Genomic DNA, 15,750 nt, shown 5'->3' on the forward strand with positions numbered 1-15,750 from the left:
TTTGTCCGCCGCTTTTTGCCAAGTTTGATGTTTTTTTTTTTTTTTTTTTTTTTTTTTTTCGTGATGCTCGGATCATCAGATTGAAGACCAAAGTAGACAAAAAAAAAAAAAAAAAAAAAATGGATTCAAGTGAGAGCATAAAAAAAAAAAAAAAAAAAAAAAGATTGAGCATCGGATATACGCACCACATGCCTTTAAAGAGAAATGAAAAAAGTAACTGTAGTTACGAGGAGAAAAAAAAAAAAGGCGGTGCTGTCGTAAGAAGTATAACGTCCGCGAGCACTGCCGCACGGAAGCGTAGGAATCGACGCGTCTCGCTTGATCCTAGGAGTAACATAAAGCATTCATGTATACGTTGTACACGTTAATTTTTCTTTTCACAAAACAAACAGAACCAAGAATGGGGTGAGGAATAAGAGAGCTTTAGCATCAATTAAAAAATAAATAAAAAAATAAAAAAAAAAAGGTTATCGGAGAGATGCGATTTGCCATTGACAAAGTCGATGCAGACCATTAGTTGTGGATACGTTGCATGATATTGTCATGGCTCACAGGGTAACTTTGGCCCAGATTATGACGAGAGCGCTTGTCTTGTGTCCAAGGCACGAGAGGGTAAAAAAAAAAAAAGCAGGGACAACATAGTCAATTGCTTTTTTTGGCAATTGAACCCATGCACGAACGCAGAGCGTTCATTGCACAAAGAAACACGAACGGGTGTAGGGAGAGCAAATAAAAATTTGTAGATGTAATTGATAATGTATTTTTAACAGATGAATGTTATACATGTCGAAAGAAATTCTTTTTTATTTTGCACAGCCCATCAAATAGGAAACAAAAGTATTTATTTATTTATTCTCAGTTATTATCAATATTCGGTTATTAGCACTTTGACAAATGGGGTCAAGCGCGTTGTCTTAACATTAAGGTTTTTCTACCTGTTTACAAACATTCGCGCATTTAGTTGGGTTTATCCTTTTTTTTTTTTTTTTTTTTTTTTTGTATAGACATCCATTATATATATTAATATATGCATTTTCACATTCGGATTCTGATCCGCAGCTTAAATCTACGTCAGCTAACTCGAGTTGCCAGTAGCGCCAGTAGTAGTGTCAACATTGTAAGTAACATGATTTAGACTTAGTTTCTTCAGTTTTGGCAATCTGCGAATTTGTTCAAACAGTCTTTGCTTTGTCAAAGACCCGTTGCGGAATCCTGCGCCACCTGCAGTGATCGCGCTCGCTGCAGTACCTGATCCGCCACGGCTACTGGGACTACCATCTATAGGCAGATGCATAGGTCCAGTCATAGTGGGCATCGTCATGGACCTTGGGGTAGAGGCCAACTGCCAGTGGTACGGCTGCAATGGTGGCGCTTGAGGGCCATGAACGGGTGTTGCGGGATCCATAGCCATGGTCACATCTGTCAGCTCCAATGTTTCTAGATCCACACATGCCCAAGGCTCAGTCAATAGTTGTAGGGTCTCGTTTCGCCCCAAGGCATGAGGACTGAAGGACAGAGAAAGGTTCCTGAGCTGGTTACAATGCCTCAAGAGCTTACAAATATTGGCTGTATCCTTCATGGGGGTATCTCGACGAGCATTGAACCGTAGACTGAGTGAGGTCAACGTCGAGGACTGCATGATCAGAGCAGAAGATAGAGCGTCATCTAACCAAGGGATATCGATCTTGAGTGATTGAAGGTTTTGAGCAGAGAGGACCAGATCTGCGTACTCGACATCTGTCATGTAATCGTAGCCGCGTAAAGAGGATGAGAACCGTAGCACATACTCGATCGAGGAGAGTCGGGGACAGTACCTGCGGAGAATGGGGGTCAGAGTCCGAGCATCCTCACCGCTCTCAGAGTAGAGTGTAAAGTTGACCAGGTTGAGGCATGATCGGATCAAGTCTACAAAAGCCCCTTCTTTGAATACACTTATATCCAACCTCAGATCAGTTACACCATTCCCTATCGGATAATAATGCTGAGGAGATCCTGCGAATGAAGAGGGCAGAAGTGATGATGAGGACAGGGGTGACCATGGAGGCGAAGACGAGGTTGAGGAGGAGGGGGAAGAAACACTGGAGAAGGATGGATCAAATGGTGCGGGATCGGTCCAGTCAATGGCTGTCAAGCTCAACAGCTTTAGACGCTTGCAGGCACTCAGGAACTGGACAAATGTCCGGCCGGAGAGGGTCCAATGAGAGAGCTGGAGTTCCTCCAGTGTGTTGGACATCCTCATTAACAGACCGTAGTCCGGAGTAGGTAATACTGTATTGAGAACGGGCGACGTGGAGGAGGAGCCTTTCCAGACCAAGTTTTCTAATGATTCGGCATTGGCCTCGATCAAGGGCTGGAGCGATTGATCCCACCATGAAATGGCAAGGGCCTTCAGGTGTCTACACTCGAATGGACCGGAGAAGGAGCGGTCGTAGAAGAAGACGCGAAAATAGCGACTGTTCTTGGTGATGACCTGTTTGGGAATCGATCGCATCACAAACCCGTCATAGACATACCAGAGCACAGGCAATAGGGCTTCGCGCCAGGTCTTGTTGACGAGTGTACACCGAAGGAGGATCGTAGGATTAAAGTCGTAAAAACCTAGACGATCACTGTATTTCCAACGAGGGAGACAAAGTCCTACCAAGGTAATGATTTCTGGCATATCCAAAGGGTGGATCCTTTTCATCTTGGTAGTACCCGATGATAAAGAAGGCTGGCTAATGTGTCATGATGAAGAGAAGAAGAGGAGTTGATGAAGAGTCAATTGGAAGGGAGACAAGAATACTAGACTTGCATCTGATGGAGCATAAAGCAACCTGTTCTTGGATGGCAGCATCCGTACCTGAATTGATTGTACATAGTGTTAAGGAAAGGAGAAGGGTAATAGATTGATTTCAATAGATGTATATAAAAAAAAAAAAAGCGCGAATACTGAATAAATGCAATTAGGGCTAAGCTTAGTAATGGAATGGTATAAGACAAAAAAAAAAAATCAGCAGAGACGTGGTGTATAGAAGGAGGAAAGGAAAAAGCGTTTGGAGGAAAGCAGTAATAAAGTAAAAAGGAAAAGAGAAGGAAAAAGGATGATGCTTTCTTGACGTTTTCTTAATGCGAATAACAAAAAAGTAACTGAACGTGAGTTGGGAAACCCTGGGTTATTTTATAGCTTTTTTTTCTTTATTATTATTATTATCATTAGTATTAATATTAGTTATTGTTATTATTACTATTACTATTACTATTTATTGGATATACACTATTATCATTTTAGTTATTGTTACTATATAAGTAAAATTAGGATTATTTAATATTAATATCAAAGAAAGATATTTTATGTCAATGTCAGGTAATAGGAAAAAGCGCAGAAGTGGATAGAATAATAATAATGATAATGATAAAAAAAAAAAAAGGCGGCGTGCGTTTTATTATATGATTATGAATAATTGACCTGTGCATGTTTCTTTATTTCTCTACCCTTGCTCACTTTCATTCTAATGACTCAAGGTGAATCGAGTCAACGGAAAAAAAAAAAAAAAAAAAAAAAGAATGGCATGAATGAGAAAGTGATGGCGAAAACAACATTCCTTGGCGGATGAAAGCATAAAAAAGTTAAAAAGTGAAGGCCTTGATATGACTGGGCTAGAAGAAGAAAAAGGAAACAGCCAGAGTTATTCATTCATATTCATTCAATTATAATAAAATAAGGTCGATTAAAAATAAAAAATAAAAAATAAAAAATAAAAAATAAAAACAAAACAAAAACACAAAAGGCGTCTTATTCTAAAATGACAAAATAAGATGTACAACATAGCAAAAATAAAAAATAAAAAAGTTAAATGTTGCTTCCACACCGCAGCCAAGGTCTGGCGCTTTACTGACATCAAGCCCAAAGATGAGTGAAAGTATTACACATAAGATGTTTAAGCATCCCTAATTGCCCCCTTACCAATGCTTAGCGATCATCTGCTTCGCAGCCATTTCGCCGCACTCGGATACTTTGGGCCTGCCATCCCTCAATCCTGTTTGTCTTGGCTTTTTCTTTTTCCGATCATGAAAGCCCTCAACGGTCTTTTTTTACCCCATCTTGTTCGCGCCGTCTTTTTCTTTTCTTTTCTTTTCTTTTTTTTTTTTACAATAGAAAAAAAGCTCCACCCTTGCTGGCTGTGTGTGTCTATCAGGTGCTAATTGCTTTTTTATCCGAAAAAAGGCAATCTCGATTGCTAAAAATCGACATCATTTCCTCACAGAATAATGCAGCACCTCCTTTCTCCGATATAAGCAAAAGTCGAACGTCTTAAGAGACGGATGTTCTCTTTTATAACCTTGCTGTCTTGAACTCCGCCGTGAAGTGAAGACTGAATAAACTCCTGAAAGTTCCAAGCTCCTCTTAACCTTTACTGTCAAGCAGAGTTCGGCATAGGGTAACCTTTTTTTTACAAATATATATTTTATTTTACTTTATTTTTTAAAAAAAAACGAAAAACATATAATGCGCAGTATATATATTTGACGACGATGGTGGTGGATGGTGATGACGAAGTCCCCCCTCCCTTCTTTTTTTTCTCGCTTCTTTCTGCAATTGTCGACTGTCCCTCTTCCCTCTTTCCTTACTGTCCTTTATTTGGTCATTTGCCACTTTTGTCAATCAGTGGCCAAAGCCAACATTTGGAATAAAGTTTTTCTGCTGTGCCCTGACCTTAGTCTTCGAGTAAAAAAAAACGCATGCACGTGATCATGGCTGTCTAACATTTGCCCAAAAGTCGCGTCCGATTGTTCAGATCCTTTCCTCGATTGAAGACATCATTTCCTTGTTGATTGAAAGAACATTCCTCTTGTTCTCCTCTTTGCAATCCCTTAAATAAAAAAAACTTGATTCTTTACTCCTATGGCACACTGTACTCGTCTCAACACCCTGGCTTTTCGCCCTCAGTATCTATTGACAAAATCATATCGGATAAAAGTATCGACTTTATACAACTGCAATAGCTCGATTCGATTCTATTCGTCTTCGCCTTCTGCTTCTGCTTCTGCTTCTGCTTCTACTTCTACTGCATCACCATCAAAGCCGCATTCTATATTTGTGCAGAACCCATCGTTCAAGAGCACGTCTGCTTTGAACCAGTCTCAACATAGTCCCCACTTTAAAGCCCAAACAACACAGCTGCCAAATATTAAGAATCGCCTACCAATCTATATTCTTGTGGGGATTGTCGGTGCTGGGTTCTGGGCAGGATCCATCGCTGTGGCAGCGAACCATCAACGGCAAGGGACTAGCATCGTCCGTGGTACGTTGTTCAATGTAAAGTTTGACAAGAAGGCTCAAGAGTTACTGGGTGATAACATTGACTTTACAAACAAGAGATGGCCCTGGATTTCTGGAACGGTTGCCCATTTGAAAGGACGGGTCGATATTGAATATCAAGTACGGGGTGATAAAGCAGAGGGTCGGATTCATTTTGTAGCCGTGCGACCTGCGAAGCAATGGATCACAACAGACTTTACGCTCACCATGCCAGATGGAACATGTGTCCCTCTAGGCAAGGATACAGTCTTGCCAGAGATCAACTAGAATTTATTATTGTTACTTATTATTACTATTGCTATTATCACGACTGTCACCATTATTGTCCCCAGGTGTGTAGAACAGAATTAAAAAAAAAAAAAACAGTGTCTTGCTCAAGGAACGGAATTCAAAGTATAAATGTAATTGATATGTGGCTTATTGTCAATGAAGTAAATAGACTACTTCTCCCCCTCCTTCATGAAGCCATATTCATTTCGTTGACCTCTGGATCCTTTTTCCAAAATTGCATAAATGGCATCTGCATTTCGTTCACTTTTCACAAATCCCTCTCGCTTTGCCATCAGTACTTCTCATGGTCATGTGCCTGCTGGATTGCCAAATAGGCTGTCCATGAGTAAAACTCATAGCCATGGTCCTATTTTTCAAAACTCAAAACTTGCTACCATTGCCCCTGGCCGAATCTTCTTTCGCTCAAAACATATCGACTATACTCAGAAATATGCAGAGAAACTGAAGCGCAAGGCACAAGAGTAAATAATAATATATACATATATATTTTTATAGGAAAGAGGTGTCTTTTCTTTTTGTATTCAATTGAATTCAATGGATCTTCAGTGTTAACCGTGATCTATTTATTATTCTATATAATTCTCTTTTACTGCAATTAAAAAGAGAAGGTGTTGCCACTGTGGAGGAATTGAAGGCAAAACTTTTACCAGCCACACAAACTGCTTTTAAGAAGGTACAGCTTCAGGAGTCGAAGCCTTCATCCACTGTCGCTGAATCAGCAGTTGAAAAAAAAGGACAGATCAAGAATGCAGAACCTTCTGCGAAGCTACATCCAGCCCCAGAATCAGGAAGTCCGGTAAGATTATCCACCAAAGAATTAGTCGATATCACAAACATTAAAAAAAAGGTCTGACATTTTTTTTCTTTTGTTCTATAAACTAGTCATTGGATAAGCTTATGAAGCTTGACTTGATTCAAGACTTGGACCCAGAGAGTATCAGTAAGATCTGGATCCAGAAACATATGGATCAAGAGGACACCATCTCAGCGGCCGTACCTGCTGATACTTACAAGAAGATGCTGAGCCGATCCAAAGAATATCCAATGGTAAGAAAACAAAATAAAAACAAAATAAAAACAAAATAAAAAATAAAAAAAATAAAAAAAAAAAAAGATTAGTCAATGTTCAATAGACAACTAAAGATTTGGGCTTTGACTTTATTTTTTTTTTTTTTTTTTTTTTTTTTTTTAGTTCCTATTGCCATTGTCCCATGGTGATGGTGTAGAGTTTTACTTGATGCAATTTGCATTTCATCAAGTGATCTTTACCTCTTTACTGGAGTACAAAACCCATGGCGAGAATGCAAGGCCATTTTTGACATTGACTCATTATCCAGAATTAATTGATTCCAAAGGAATCGTCCTCATGAATGGCTCCGTCTCCACGCATCCCCGCGTCCTCACTGTCGACCAAGCCCAGATTTTGATCTTTGGCATGCAGCAATACTATGTCAGCGATCACAAGGAGAAATACCAATTGTTGCAGGATTTCCATAAACGACCAGATCAATTCTCACATCAAAAACTCATAGACTTGACTGAAATCTCTGGATAAAAAAAAAAAAAAAAAAAAAAAAGAAATATAAAAATAAATGTGAAAATAAAATAGTGTATTTACAAGTCATTTTATTATGAGACACCAATTTAAGTAAAAGGATATGAGTGATGGAAGAAAGGAAACAGTTTAGTGAAAGTACTTGCGGACAAGAGAAGGAACATGGCCCTCCTTCTTGTAGAATGCAACAATCTTCTCAACCTTGCTGGCAACAACATCAGGAACAAGGCCAAAGTGCTTGTAAACTTCTTTATAAGGACCTGAGGCACCAAAAGTATCGATACCGATGGACTCATGAGCATAGCGATCCCAACCAAAAGTGGTCATGGCCTCAACCGAAACAGTGGGGACACCGTCGATCAAAACTGATGCCCTGTAGTCGTGAGATTGCTCATCAAACAAAGTCGTCGAAGGCATAGAGACAACACGGGCTTTGATGCCCTTCTCGGTCAACAACTTGGCAGCATCCACACAGAGTGAGACCTCTGATCCAGTACCAACAAGAGTCACATCAGCGCCTTCGACTTCTTGGAGAACATATCCTCCATGAAGGGTTTTTTCAACGGAGGAGCCCTCAAGCTGTGGCAAATCCTGACGAGTCAAGGCCAAGACCGAAGGACGATCTTTGGTAGAAATAGCAAAGAGATAAGCACCCGAGGTTTCGTTACCGTCAGCGGGGCGCAAGTCGACGAGGTTGGGGGTAGCACGGATCATGGCCATGGTCTCGATGGGCTGATGAGTAGGACCGTCCTCTCCAAGGCCAATGGAGTCATGAGTCATGATATAAATGACACGGTGTCCAGAGAGAGCAGACAAGCGGACTGCTCCAGAAGCGTAGCTGATAAAGTTGAGGAAAGTGGCGCCAGCAGGGATGATTCCACCATAGGCATCCAAACCATTCATAATGGCAGACATACCATGTTCACGGACACCATAGCGGAGGTAGCGGCCAGAGTAGTGACCAATGCCAGTATTCTCGGGTTGGAAATCAACAGCAGTCTTCCAGCGGGTCAAGTTCGATCCAGTCAGATCAGCAGATCCGATCATCAGCTCGGGCAAGAGATCCGCAACCTTATTCAAAACAGCCTCGGACAATTTACGTGTGGCAACGGGCTTGTCAGCGGGAGTGAAACGAGGAAGAGCACTAGTCCAGTCCTGGGGCAGCTCCTTGTTCAGACGACGCTTTAGTTGAGCACCGAGCTCTGGGTATTCGGCATTATATTTCTCTAGAAGAGCATCCCATTCCTGGTTGAGGGCGGTGCCTTTGGCAGCCTTGGAATGATAGATGTCATAAGTCGACTGAGGGACAACGAAGGACTCCTCGGGATTGAAGCCCATGGCCTTCTTCAACTGAGCGATATCATCAGCCTTGAGGGGTGATCCATGAACTTTCTCGGTTCCCTGGATCATGGAGCCGAAACCGATGATAGTGCGGATCTTGATGAGAGTGGGTTTGTCTGTGACCTTCTTGGCTTCCTCAATGGCGTTAGCAATAGCCTCCAAATCGCTATTACCATCGTTGACAACGACAACGTGCCAGCCATAGGCTTCAAAGCGCTTGGCAACATCTTCGGTAAACGAGACTTCGGTATCACCGTCAATTGAAATGTGGTTGTCATCATAGAGAGCAATAAGCTTGCCCAATTGCAGATGTCTGTTGAGGATTGTTTTTTTTTTTTTTGTTCAAGTTGTGTTGGGTTGGGGATAAATGATCAAGAGATAAAAGAAAAAATGTTGAGTACTCAATCTACTTATCATGCTTCTTCTGTTGGCTCATAATTTTTTTTAAAAAAAAAATTCTGCATCTGTGGGGGGCCTTTATCAATTTATCAGTGTATCATTTCCACAACTTACCCGGCGAGGGAAGCAGCCTCACAGGAGACACCCTCCTGCAAGCAGCCATCACCAGTGATCATGAAAGTGTAGTTGTTAAAGAGTTCAAAGTCAGGCTTGTTAAAGGTGGCAGCCATATGAGCCTCTCCAATGGCTAAACCAATAGCGTTGGCGAAGCCTTGACCCAAGGGACCCTGGTAAACACAGTCAAGATGAATGTTAGTCATAAGTTCGCAGATCATTCTAACAGGTAGACTGATCGGTTTATAATTCTAATTTCTTTTTTGTTTGTTTGTTTGTTTAAAGACTTACGGTGGTGACCTCGATACCCTCAGTAATGTGAGACTCGGGATGGCCAGGGGTCCTAGAAAAAGATAAAGCCAAAAGAATCGAGATAATGAAACAAAGAGCAAGCGTCAATAACCATTGGTTGGATCATTCTATTGATCAACAAAACGTGGATCACTAGTGTAAAGCGCATTTAATTTTTTTTTTTTTTTTTTTTTTTTTGCATAAATCGTTTTGCCCCAAGGAATGGAAAGTAATAAGGCATAAACCGGAGTTTAGGAAAAAAAAAAAAAAAAAAAAAAAAAAAAAAAAAAAAAATTGAAGGGCTGAATATGTATAAATATGATCAAGGTAAAAACCGTTTGGAAAGATGGAGAAGGATCTGATTTTGGGACTGGCACATCAAAGAAAAACAAATTTATGAATGACACATCGCAAAAAAAATGTATTTTTGTAGGTATTCAGAGAAAAGAGATTGCAATAACACAAGATAAAATATCAATAAAAGCATGAGGATCATCCTTACTTGCTGTTAAGCTGACGGAAGGCTTTCAAATCATCCATGGTGACATTGTAGCCCATCAAGTGCAAGAGAATGTACTGCAATGCGCAAGCGTGTCCGTTCGACAAAACGAAACGATCGCGATTGGCCTAACATTTATATAGTTATGAAAGATTTGATCCGTTAATATATGTTTGCAGATAGTATTCCACCAATACATGAATAAAGCCTTTTTATTTGTTTCCTCGGCCAAATTCCATAAACTCACCCATTTGGGATTCTTGGGGTTGTAGTTCATAAAACGCGAGAAAAGCAAGTGAGCCATTGGAGCGCAACCCATGGGAGCACCTAAAGGTTACGAATCGGTTTTGCAAACAAGAACAAAATAACAGAATCGGCGCTGTCAGTCATTTCCCCTGTTAAATCATATATGCAAGCTTATCGCGTTCTAATGGCAAATAAAAAAGTCTTACCGGGGTGACCAGAGTTGCTTTTGAAGACAGTGTCAGCAGCGAGCACACGAATGGTGTTGATGGCATGAATGTCGTCCTGAGTGAAGCTCATGTTAGCAAAGCTTAGTTTTATGTTGTAATGGAAGGGAGGAATGGTAATGACTCAAAAAGAAAAAAAAAGAAGAGAGAGATGATTGAGGTTCCTGCCCCATATTATTTATGCTATTCTGACTTTCTGCTGGATCCAGGAACAGGAACAGGAACAGGAACAAAGTAAGAATAAGGTATGAGGGGCGTGGCTTGTATCACGTGAACAACGTCCGTGCAATCTGTTTAATCAGTCAGACTACGCTTAATAAACAAATCAGTTGGACAAAACTAATCATGATTATGTCACTCAAAGCCACGTCCCTTCAACCTTACTTTACAATGGTATCTATGGCGTTCCACACCTGGGGACATCCGATATCCCGACGAGCTCAGTACAGCAACACGCAACATGGTTCGTCCCTTCGTCCTACACGAGGGACGCTGTGAGGATTTCATTTATGAAATGGATAATCTAGCCTTTTCATCACTCACACTTGGTTGCACGGTACACAGAGGCCGTAGAGGTGATTTAGCTCTCTCTTTTAGTTTCTATTCTTTTTTTCTTTCTTTTTCTTATTATGCTTGAGGGTTTAGCACATGTCATCAGGCCGCAAGAACTGTGAGAAAAAATAAAGTACGAAAAAGTAGAAAGACAGGGCGCAGCAAAGCGAAAATCGTGCTTTTCAATTGGCTATTGCGCGGTACAAATGCAGCACGGAGGCCGACTCCAGTAAAGCGTGCTTATTAATTCATTATATTTTCATGCACACAGCTATACTGCCAGTTGCGAGAAAAGGGCAAAAACTACTTAGAACCTAGGACTAAGTGTTACCCTACTTTTATTTTTATTTTTAAATCGCTCCTAAGAACAATAGTTCGACAGCTCTATTCACATTTCCATTTGACGCTAGTAATGCTCGTATGTTTTTGGATGCATCCCAGAGCCCCATCTCATTCATCTCTTTTAGCTGTACCTGGTATCGTACTTCCGATGACAATGGTAATAGTTGCTGCCGTTGCTGCGTAATCGTAGGCGTAGCTATGGATGTTGAACACGCGTAAGAACGATTATCCTTTGTACACCTTGTTCCAGAGTGTGGTTGCGATAAAGGCCTTCCTGACATCCGCTGTATCCAAAGATGACCAGAATCGGCTACATCTGATGTTGACTCAAGTGATTGTCTCGTGTTAGAATTATTTGCTGCACCAATCCTACTTCCGAACATAGTAAATGGGTTGAATAGTGAATGAAACCCCCCTGCTCCCGAGTCTGCGGCTGTATTAGCTGTCATAGTCAAAGTAGATGCGGTAGTTCCTCGTGCGATGGAAGGAGACATTACAGGCGTTGATGATGCAGTCTTTGCTGATACACTACGGTTGGTAGACCATGCATTATCAAACATCCTACTGAAACCACTACCATTTCCACCACTGTTATCACCAAGTTGGGGTTGGGCGCTCGTCTTTGCCATCTGACATAACGTCTCCGGGTTCGAAATGATCTGCTGGAACTGCGGAGAGCGTAACATCTGTCTGGCCTCGGGCTCAATGGCCCGTAATGCTGGGTTCATAGAGAGCATGGATTCCAAAACCTGTGGGTTCTGAAGCATCGATGACATATATTGAGCAAAATTGGGATCCTCCATCATCTGCGACAAAATTATGGATTCCATACCCTTTATGAGCCCTCCTCCTTCTGCTCCAATCCCGATGTTTGCCAGTGGGTTAGGTAGCGCGCCTATACCAACTACTGGAGGATCTACAGATGACAGATATTCGATGTTTCAATGTGTGTGTTAGTACTAAACAAAACAAGACCGCAGGCTTTTTTTTTTATGAACAATATGAATAAATTAATAATTAAGGGCTACTTCACGCGAGCAGGAAAGCCCTCTGTGCATTACCTTGAGCCGTGGGGAGCATGGCTTGCGCCATTGAAGGTGTAGATGCAGTGTTTGCATTGGCGCCAGTTATATTAGGCTTAGTCAAAGGAACTGTTAAGGACGCTGATGATGTTACATTGGTTGTCACCGTTATCTCGGGCTTTGCTGCTCTCCGAAACATGTGAACAGTGTGTCCTTCTGAAATCTTGTAAGACTCGAGAAGTTCCATGTCCTTGAGGATCCTACCGGAATAGATCAGCCGGATCTCATCTGTTGATGTTGACGATGCATTAAAATTGCTTTGAGTGAGGGCAGTGATCCTGTGCTTAAGCTCAAGCACAGATTCGGACAAGCAAACCGAGACGACAAATTTTTGTTCATTGGGTGCTTTAATGTTGATAGTGATGGGGGTTGAAGAGGCGGAAATCATTGTATATTTTTGACATCCAAAGGTTGGCGTAAGTGGTTCTCCAGAATTGGTACTGAAATTAAAAGGATATAAATGCGAATATTGATGGAAATGAAAAGGCTCTTTAGAGAGTAGAGAATAAAGCGTAGAAATCTTGCCAATGCTATTAGATTGCTGATGCAAAAAAAAAAAAAAAAAAAAAAAGCAGCACTGCCGTGTACAATAGAAAAAAAAAAAGTGGGAGAAAAGACAAAAAATCGTTCAAATGAGCGCACGCAATTATCGCAATGATTGTGACTCTTGAGATTCTATTCTTCCTTCTTTCTTGTGGGCGAAGACATCCATTAGGAATAGGAAATTAAAGTTGGGAAACACTTGTCTTACTTACGTGGCCACCGTATTTGTCCGATCGATCTTTTACATGCCGAGCCCAGGCATGCTCTGGTGACACACAAGTTCTTGCTTCATAACTTAATTCAGACCAGAATTATCCAGCATATTTATTTAATAATAAATCACGACATTTGCTAATCTTTTTTTTTTTATTTTTATTTTTATTTTTTTTTAATAATTAACCCAAAAATCCAGTGGCAGAAGTGAACGCATTGCTCGCCAATGGTCTTCAGCGCCTAATTTTTGCATAGCATTTAGTGTGTTGTTACGATCAAGAATCAGTTCGCCTTTGGAAGCATCGAATGGCGTTGATAGTGGCCAGTCTTGAAAACTTGATAAAATCCAGTCACGCATTACACTAGGTCGAAGTGCATGGTCGATATGACCGCCTGCTTTTTGTAATCGTTCCAGTTCTTCTTGAGAAGGAAATGGTGGAGGAACATATTGATCAAACTCTATAGGGATCTGGGAAGCGAAAAACACCATGTTCTGATAGGCCTCGGGCTCTTCGGGGCTCTCTTTGAAGCCAATCACATGCTTGAATGCTGCATGGAGGGTGCGACGGACAGAATTGAGCGCCTGAGATTTGGCAGGGTGTTCAGAACCAACCATGTTCTATGCCAGGTCAATTACAGAAAAAAATCACATTAGGAAAATAAACAAAAAAAAAAAAAAAAAAAAAAAAAGCTGTGATCGTCTAAAGTGGGTTGGTCAACACTTAAAGCAAAGAAGACCAGATTGACATGCAAATAAAGAAAGAAAGATAATAGAGGAAAAGGTACTAGCAAACAATGCTTACTAAGGCAAGCACACCATCGGGTTTCATGATTCTTTGAATATCATATAGAGCCTCAAGAGAAAACAATTGAGGAGGTACACCACCGCCTGTAAAGACATCATGGATCACGTAATCGTACTCGCCCTCAGGCGCGTCCTTGATGAATTGTCTGCCATCTTGGATAAAGAGTCGATGCGGTTGTGGCCAGTCGAAATATTGCGTCGCATAATTAGCTACCACAGGATCAATTTCTACTACATCCACAAGTACCCCTTTTTGAATCAACGAACTTGAGGCGATGCCAACTCCCAGACCACTAATCGTAGTTGCAATTATATTGATGTAAATATTGATGTGCTTTTTATGCGTAACAGGTAGCTTTACTTCTCACCAAATCAAGACATAATTGAATATCGAGAGAAACAACATACATTTGGAGAGCCATTTCTTGCTTGCTCTTCTCGCGGTTCTTGATCAGCTGGACGGCTATGCGAAGTTTTTTTTTTTAAAAAAAAAAAAAAAAAAAAAAAAAATCAACAGAAGGTTTTTTTTTTTTTTTTTGCAACATCTATTACTGAATTATACGCATTACCCTCAGGGATGTAAAAAGTTCCAAAGATAGAGTCACCAGTCTCAGCATACATGCCACCGATCAATGAGTGTCCAGCACGCATAACTCGGATATGAAGGTCATTTCGTGTCGTGTGCTCATCTACTACACTAATCCAGCCGGTAACACTCTCATTCCTTGCCAAAATTGTGAAGTTACTATTGGGTGGATTATGAGCCTAAATCATGAAATAATAAAAAAGTTGTTATTGAGAGTAGACAACTTATGGCTTTTTTGCTTTTCTTTTCTTTTTTTTTCTTTTTACCTTTGTTACCCCTGGCTGGCATTGAGGGTTTCGAGTGTAGTTTTGAGCAACCATGGCAAGCACAAGGGCTAGTGGAATAAAACTCATCACAAGCGATGCACGGCCGGATGCAGTAGTAACCCTGGGCTTCTCTCTGTTCTCTAGCCGTTCATCTGGAAGGGCTACTTCTCCATGGATGATTGTCAGTGCTTTTTTTTTTTTTTTTTTTTTTAAATAAAGGTTAGATTAATCGGATTAATTTTATTTTCTAATTGCATTTTGATATGAGAGCATTGTTCCTTTTTTTTTTTTTTTTTTTTTTTTTTTTTCAACTCACTTTTATGAAGACCAGAGACGACAGCTACCAAGATGGCTGCTGCATATACACGCGGACAATTAGGCCCTTGTGGCGCCATCTGGAAGATTACTAACGTCAGCCCTAAAATGGCTCCGACATGGATCACCACGCAGCTCATCCAAGTTCGGACATGAACGCGCTCATAGGAACGAAGAACACATGCCAATGTGTTTGCAAAACCCAATGACGCCAAAACAGGGTATGCAAAGAATAACTGAGTCAAGTGGGGACCTTTCCAAGGCCCAAACTCGCCACTATACTTGAACATGACGTGGATTGTAAATAAAGAGCTGGCTAATAAGAGTGCACACATGTCCAAGCATGTGATGATACCCTTTCTTAAGTTGGCATCTTTATGAAAACCAGCGGCTGTTGACTCAGCAGCAGTCCTTGAGGGTTTGCTCTTTGATAATAATAACGCAGAAGACATGGTCGAAGTTCTGGTAGATCCAGAAAAATAGGTATAAGCAATGCCCAGCATGACACCCACACCAACAGAGGCAAGAGACAGCTTTAGGAATAGCTCCTCGATGAATATGCTGCCATAAATGGGCTCCATCATACTAGGGGCGACTCTCAGGATCATGCCTGCGACTAAAGGCGTCAAAATGATCAAAGATGCCCTGGTCACAGTCAATAAGAGCTCCAGAAGCATGGTTTGTGAATGCGGTGGTTTTTGACCATTGTGCGCAGTCTTCATGGTTGCTACGCCCGATTGTTTAAATTTGCTAGAGGCATTGGCGCAGGCTTCTTTATTGGAAG

General features: G+C 41.0%; 6 protein-coding genes across 6 annotated transcripts; 2 read left to right on the plus strand and 4 right to left on the minus strand.

Annotated features, from left to right (window-relative positions):
* Window positions 1–1,075: 1,075 nt before the first annotated feature.
* BCR41DRAFT_424953 (hypothetical protein) lies at window positions 1,076–2,859 on the minus strand (the record flags this gene model as incomplete). Its single annotated transcript, XM_022030508.1, has 2 exons — window positions 1,076–2,717; window positions 2,843–2,859. The coding sequence occupies 2 exons, from the start codon at window positions 2,857–2,859 to the stop codon at window positions 1,076–1,078; spliced, it is 1,659 nt and encodes a 552-aa protein (XP_021877835.1).
* Window positions 2,860–4,588: 1,729 nt separating this feature from the next.
* Window positions 4,589–5,681, plus strand: BCR41DRAFT_360524 (cytochrome oxidase complex assembly protein 1-domain-containing protein). The gene has a single exon (XM_022025385.1). The coding sequence runs from the start codon at window positions 4,886–4,888 to the stop codon at window positions 5,567–5,569; it is 684 nt and encodes a 227-aa protein (XP_021877836.1). The 5' UTR covers window positions 4,589–4,885; the 3' UTR covers window positions 5,570–5,681.
* A 233-nt stretch (window positions 5,682–5,914) lies between these two features.
* BCR41DRAFT_311249 (ATP11 protein-domain-containing protein) lies at window positions 5,915–7,148 on the plus strand (the record flags this gene model as incomplete). The annotated part of the gene is made up of 4 exons (XM_022021023.1): window positions 5,915–6,054; window positions 6,197–6,389; window positions 6,476–6,640; window positions 6,786–7,148. The coding sequence occupies 4 exons, from the start codon at window positions 5,915–5,917 to the stop codon at window positions 7,146–7,148; spliced, it is 861 nt and encodes a 286-aa protein (XP_021877837.1).
* Window positions 7,149–7,200: 52 nt separating this feature from the next.
* On the minus strand, window positions 7,201–10,455 carry BCR41DRAFT_340518 (transketolase). Its single transcript, XM_022022193.1, has 6 exons — window positions 10,245–10,455; window positions 10,040–10,119; window positions 9,796–9,920; window positions 9,294–9,345; window positions 9,003–9,175; window positions 7,201–8,802 (listed from the first exon to the last, which is right to left on the minus strand). Exons 1-6 carry the CDS (start codon window positions 10,333–10,335, stop codon window positions 7,278–7,280), a joined length of 2,046 nt encoding a protein of 681 aa, XP_021877838.1. The 5' UTR covers window positions 10,336–10,455; the 3' UTR covers window positions 7,201–7,277.
* A 700-nt stretch (window positions 10,456–11,155) lies between these two features.
* Window positions 11,156–12,780, minus strand: BCR41DRAFT_424957 (hypothetical protein). Its single transcript, XM_022030509.1, has 2 exons — window positions 12,218–12,780; window positions 11,156–12,072 (listed from the first exon to the last, which is right to left on the minus strand). The coding sequence occupies exons 1-2, from the start codon at window positions 12,624–12,626 to the stop codon at window positions 11,165–11,167; spliced, it is 1,317 nt and encodes a 438-aa protein (XP_021877839.1). The 5' UTR covers window positions 12,627–12,780; the 3' UTR covers window positions 11,156–11,164.
* A 389-nt stretch (window positions 12,781–13,169) lies between these two features.
* Window positions 13,170–15,688, minus strand: BCR41DRAFT_373821 (hypothetical protein; the record flags this gene model as incomplete). The annotated part of the gene is made up of 6 exons (XM_022026818.1): window positions 13,170–13,613; window positions 13,798–14,133; window positions 14,168–14,262; window positions 14,369–14,564; window positions 14,652–14,839; window positions 14,968–15,688. The coding sequence occupies 6 exons, from the start codon at window positions 15,686–15,688 to the stop codon at window positions 13,170–13,172; spliced, it is 1,980 nt and encodes a 659-aa protein (XP_021877840.1).
* Window positions 15,689–15,750: the final 62 nt, after the last annotated feature.

Source organism: Lobosporangium transversale (assembly GCF_002105155.1).
Source record: "Lobosporangium transversale strain NRRL 3116 chromosome Unknown BCR41scaffold_43, whole genome shotgun sequence".
NCBI classification, from domain to species: domain Eukaryota; kingdom Fungi; phylum Mortierellomycota; class Mortierellomycetes; order Mortierellales; family Mortierellaceae; genus Lobosporangium; species Lobosporangium transversale.

What these genes read in the sequence shown, in the direction of transcription:
- BCR41DRAFT_360524 (XM_022025385.1), top strand. Translation starts at nt 4,886, where the DNA reads ATGGCACACTGTACTCGTCTCAACACCCTGGCTTTTCGCCCTCAGTAT.
- BCR41DRAFT_340518 (XM_022022193.1), bottom strand. Translation starts at nt 10,335, where the DNA reads ATGAGCTTCACTCAGGACGACATTCATGCCATCAACACCATTCGTGTG. An exon ending in AGGGTATCGAGGTCACCACC is followed by an intron (nt 9,176 to 9,293) that starts GTAAGTCTTTAA and finishes TGTGTTTACCAG; the next exon opens with GGTCCCTTGGGTCAAGGCTT. An exon ending in GAGGCTGCTTCCCTCGCCGG is followed by an intron (nt 8,803 to 9,002) that starts GTAAGTTGTGGA and finishes AATCCTCAACAG; the next exon opens with ACATCTGCAATTGGGCAAGC.
- BCR41DRAFT_424957 (XM_022030509.1), bottom strand. Translation starts at nt 12,626, where the DNA reads ATGATTTCCGCCTCTTCAACCCCCATCACTATCAACATTAAAGCACCC. An exon ending in CATGCTCCCCACGGCTCAAG is followed by an intron (nt 12,073 to 12,217) that starts GTAATGCACAGA and finishes TGTCATCTGTAG; the next exon opens with ATCCTCCAGTAGTTGGTATA.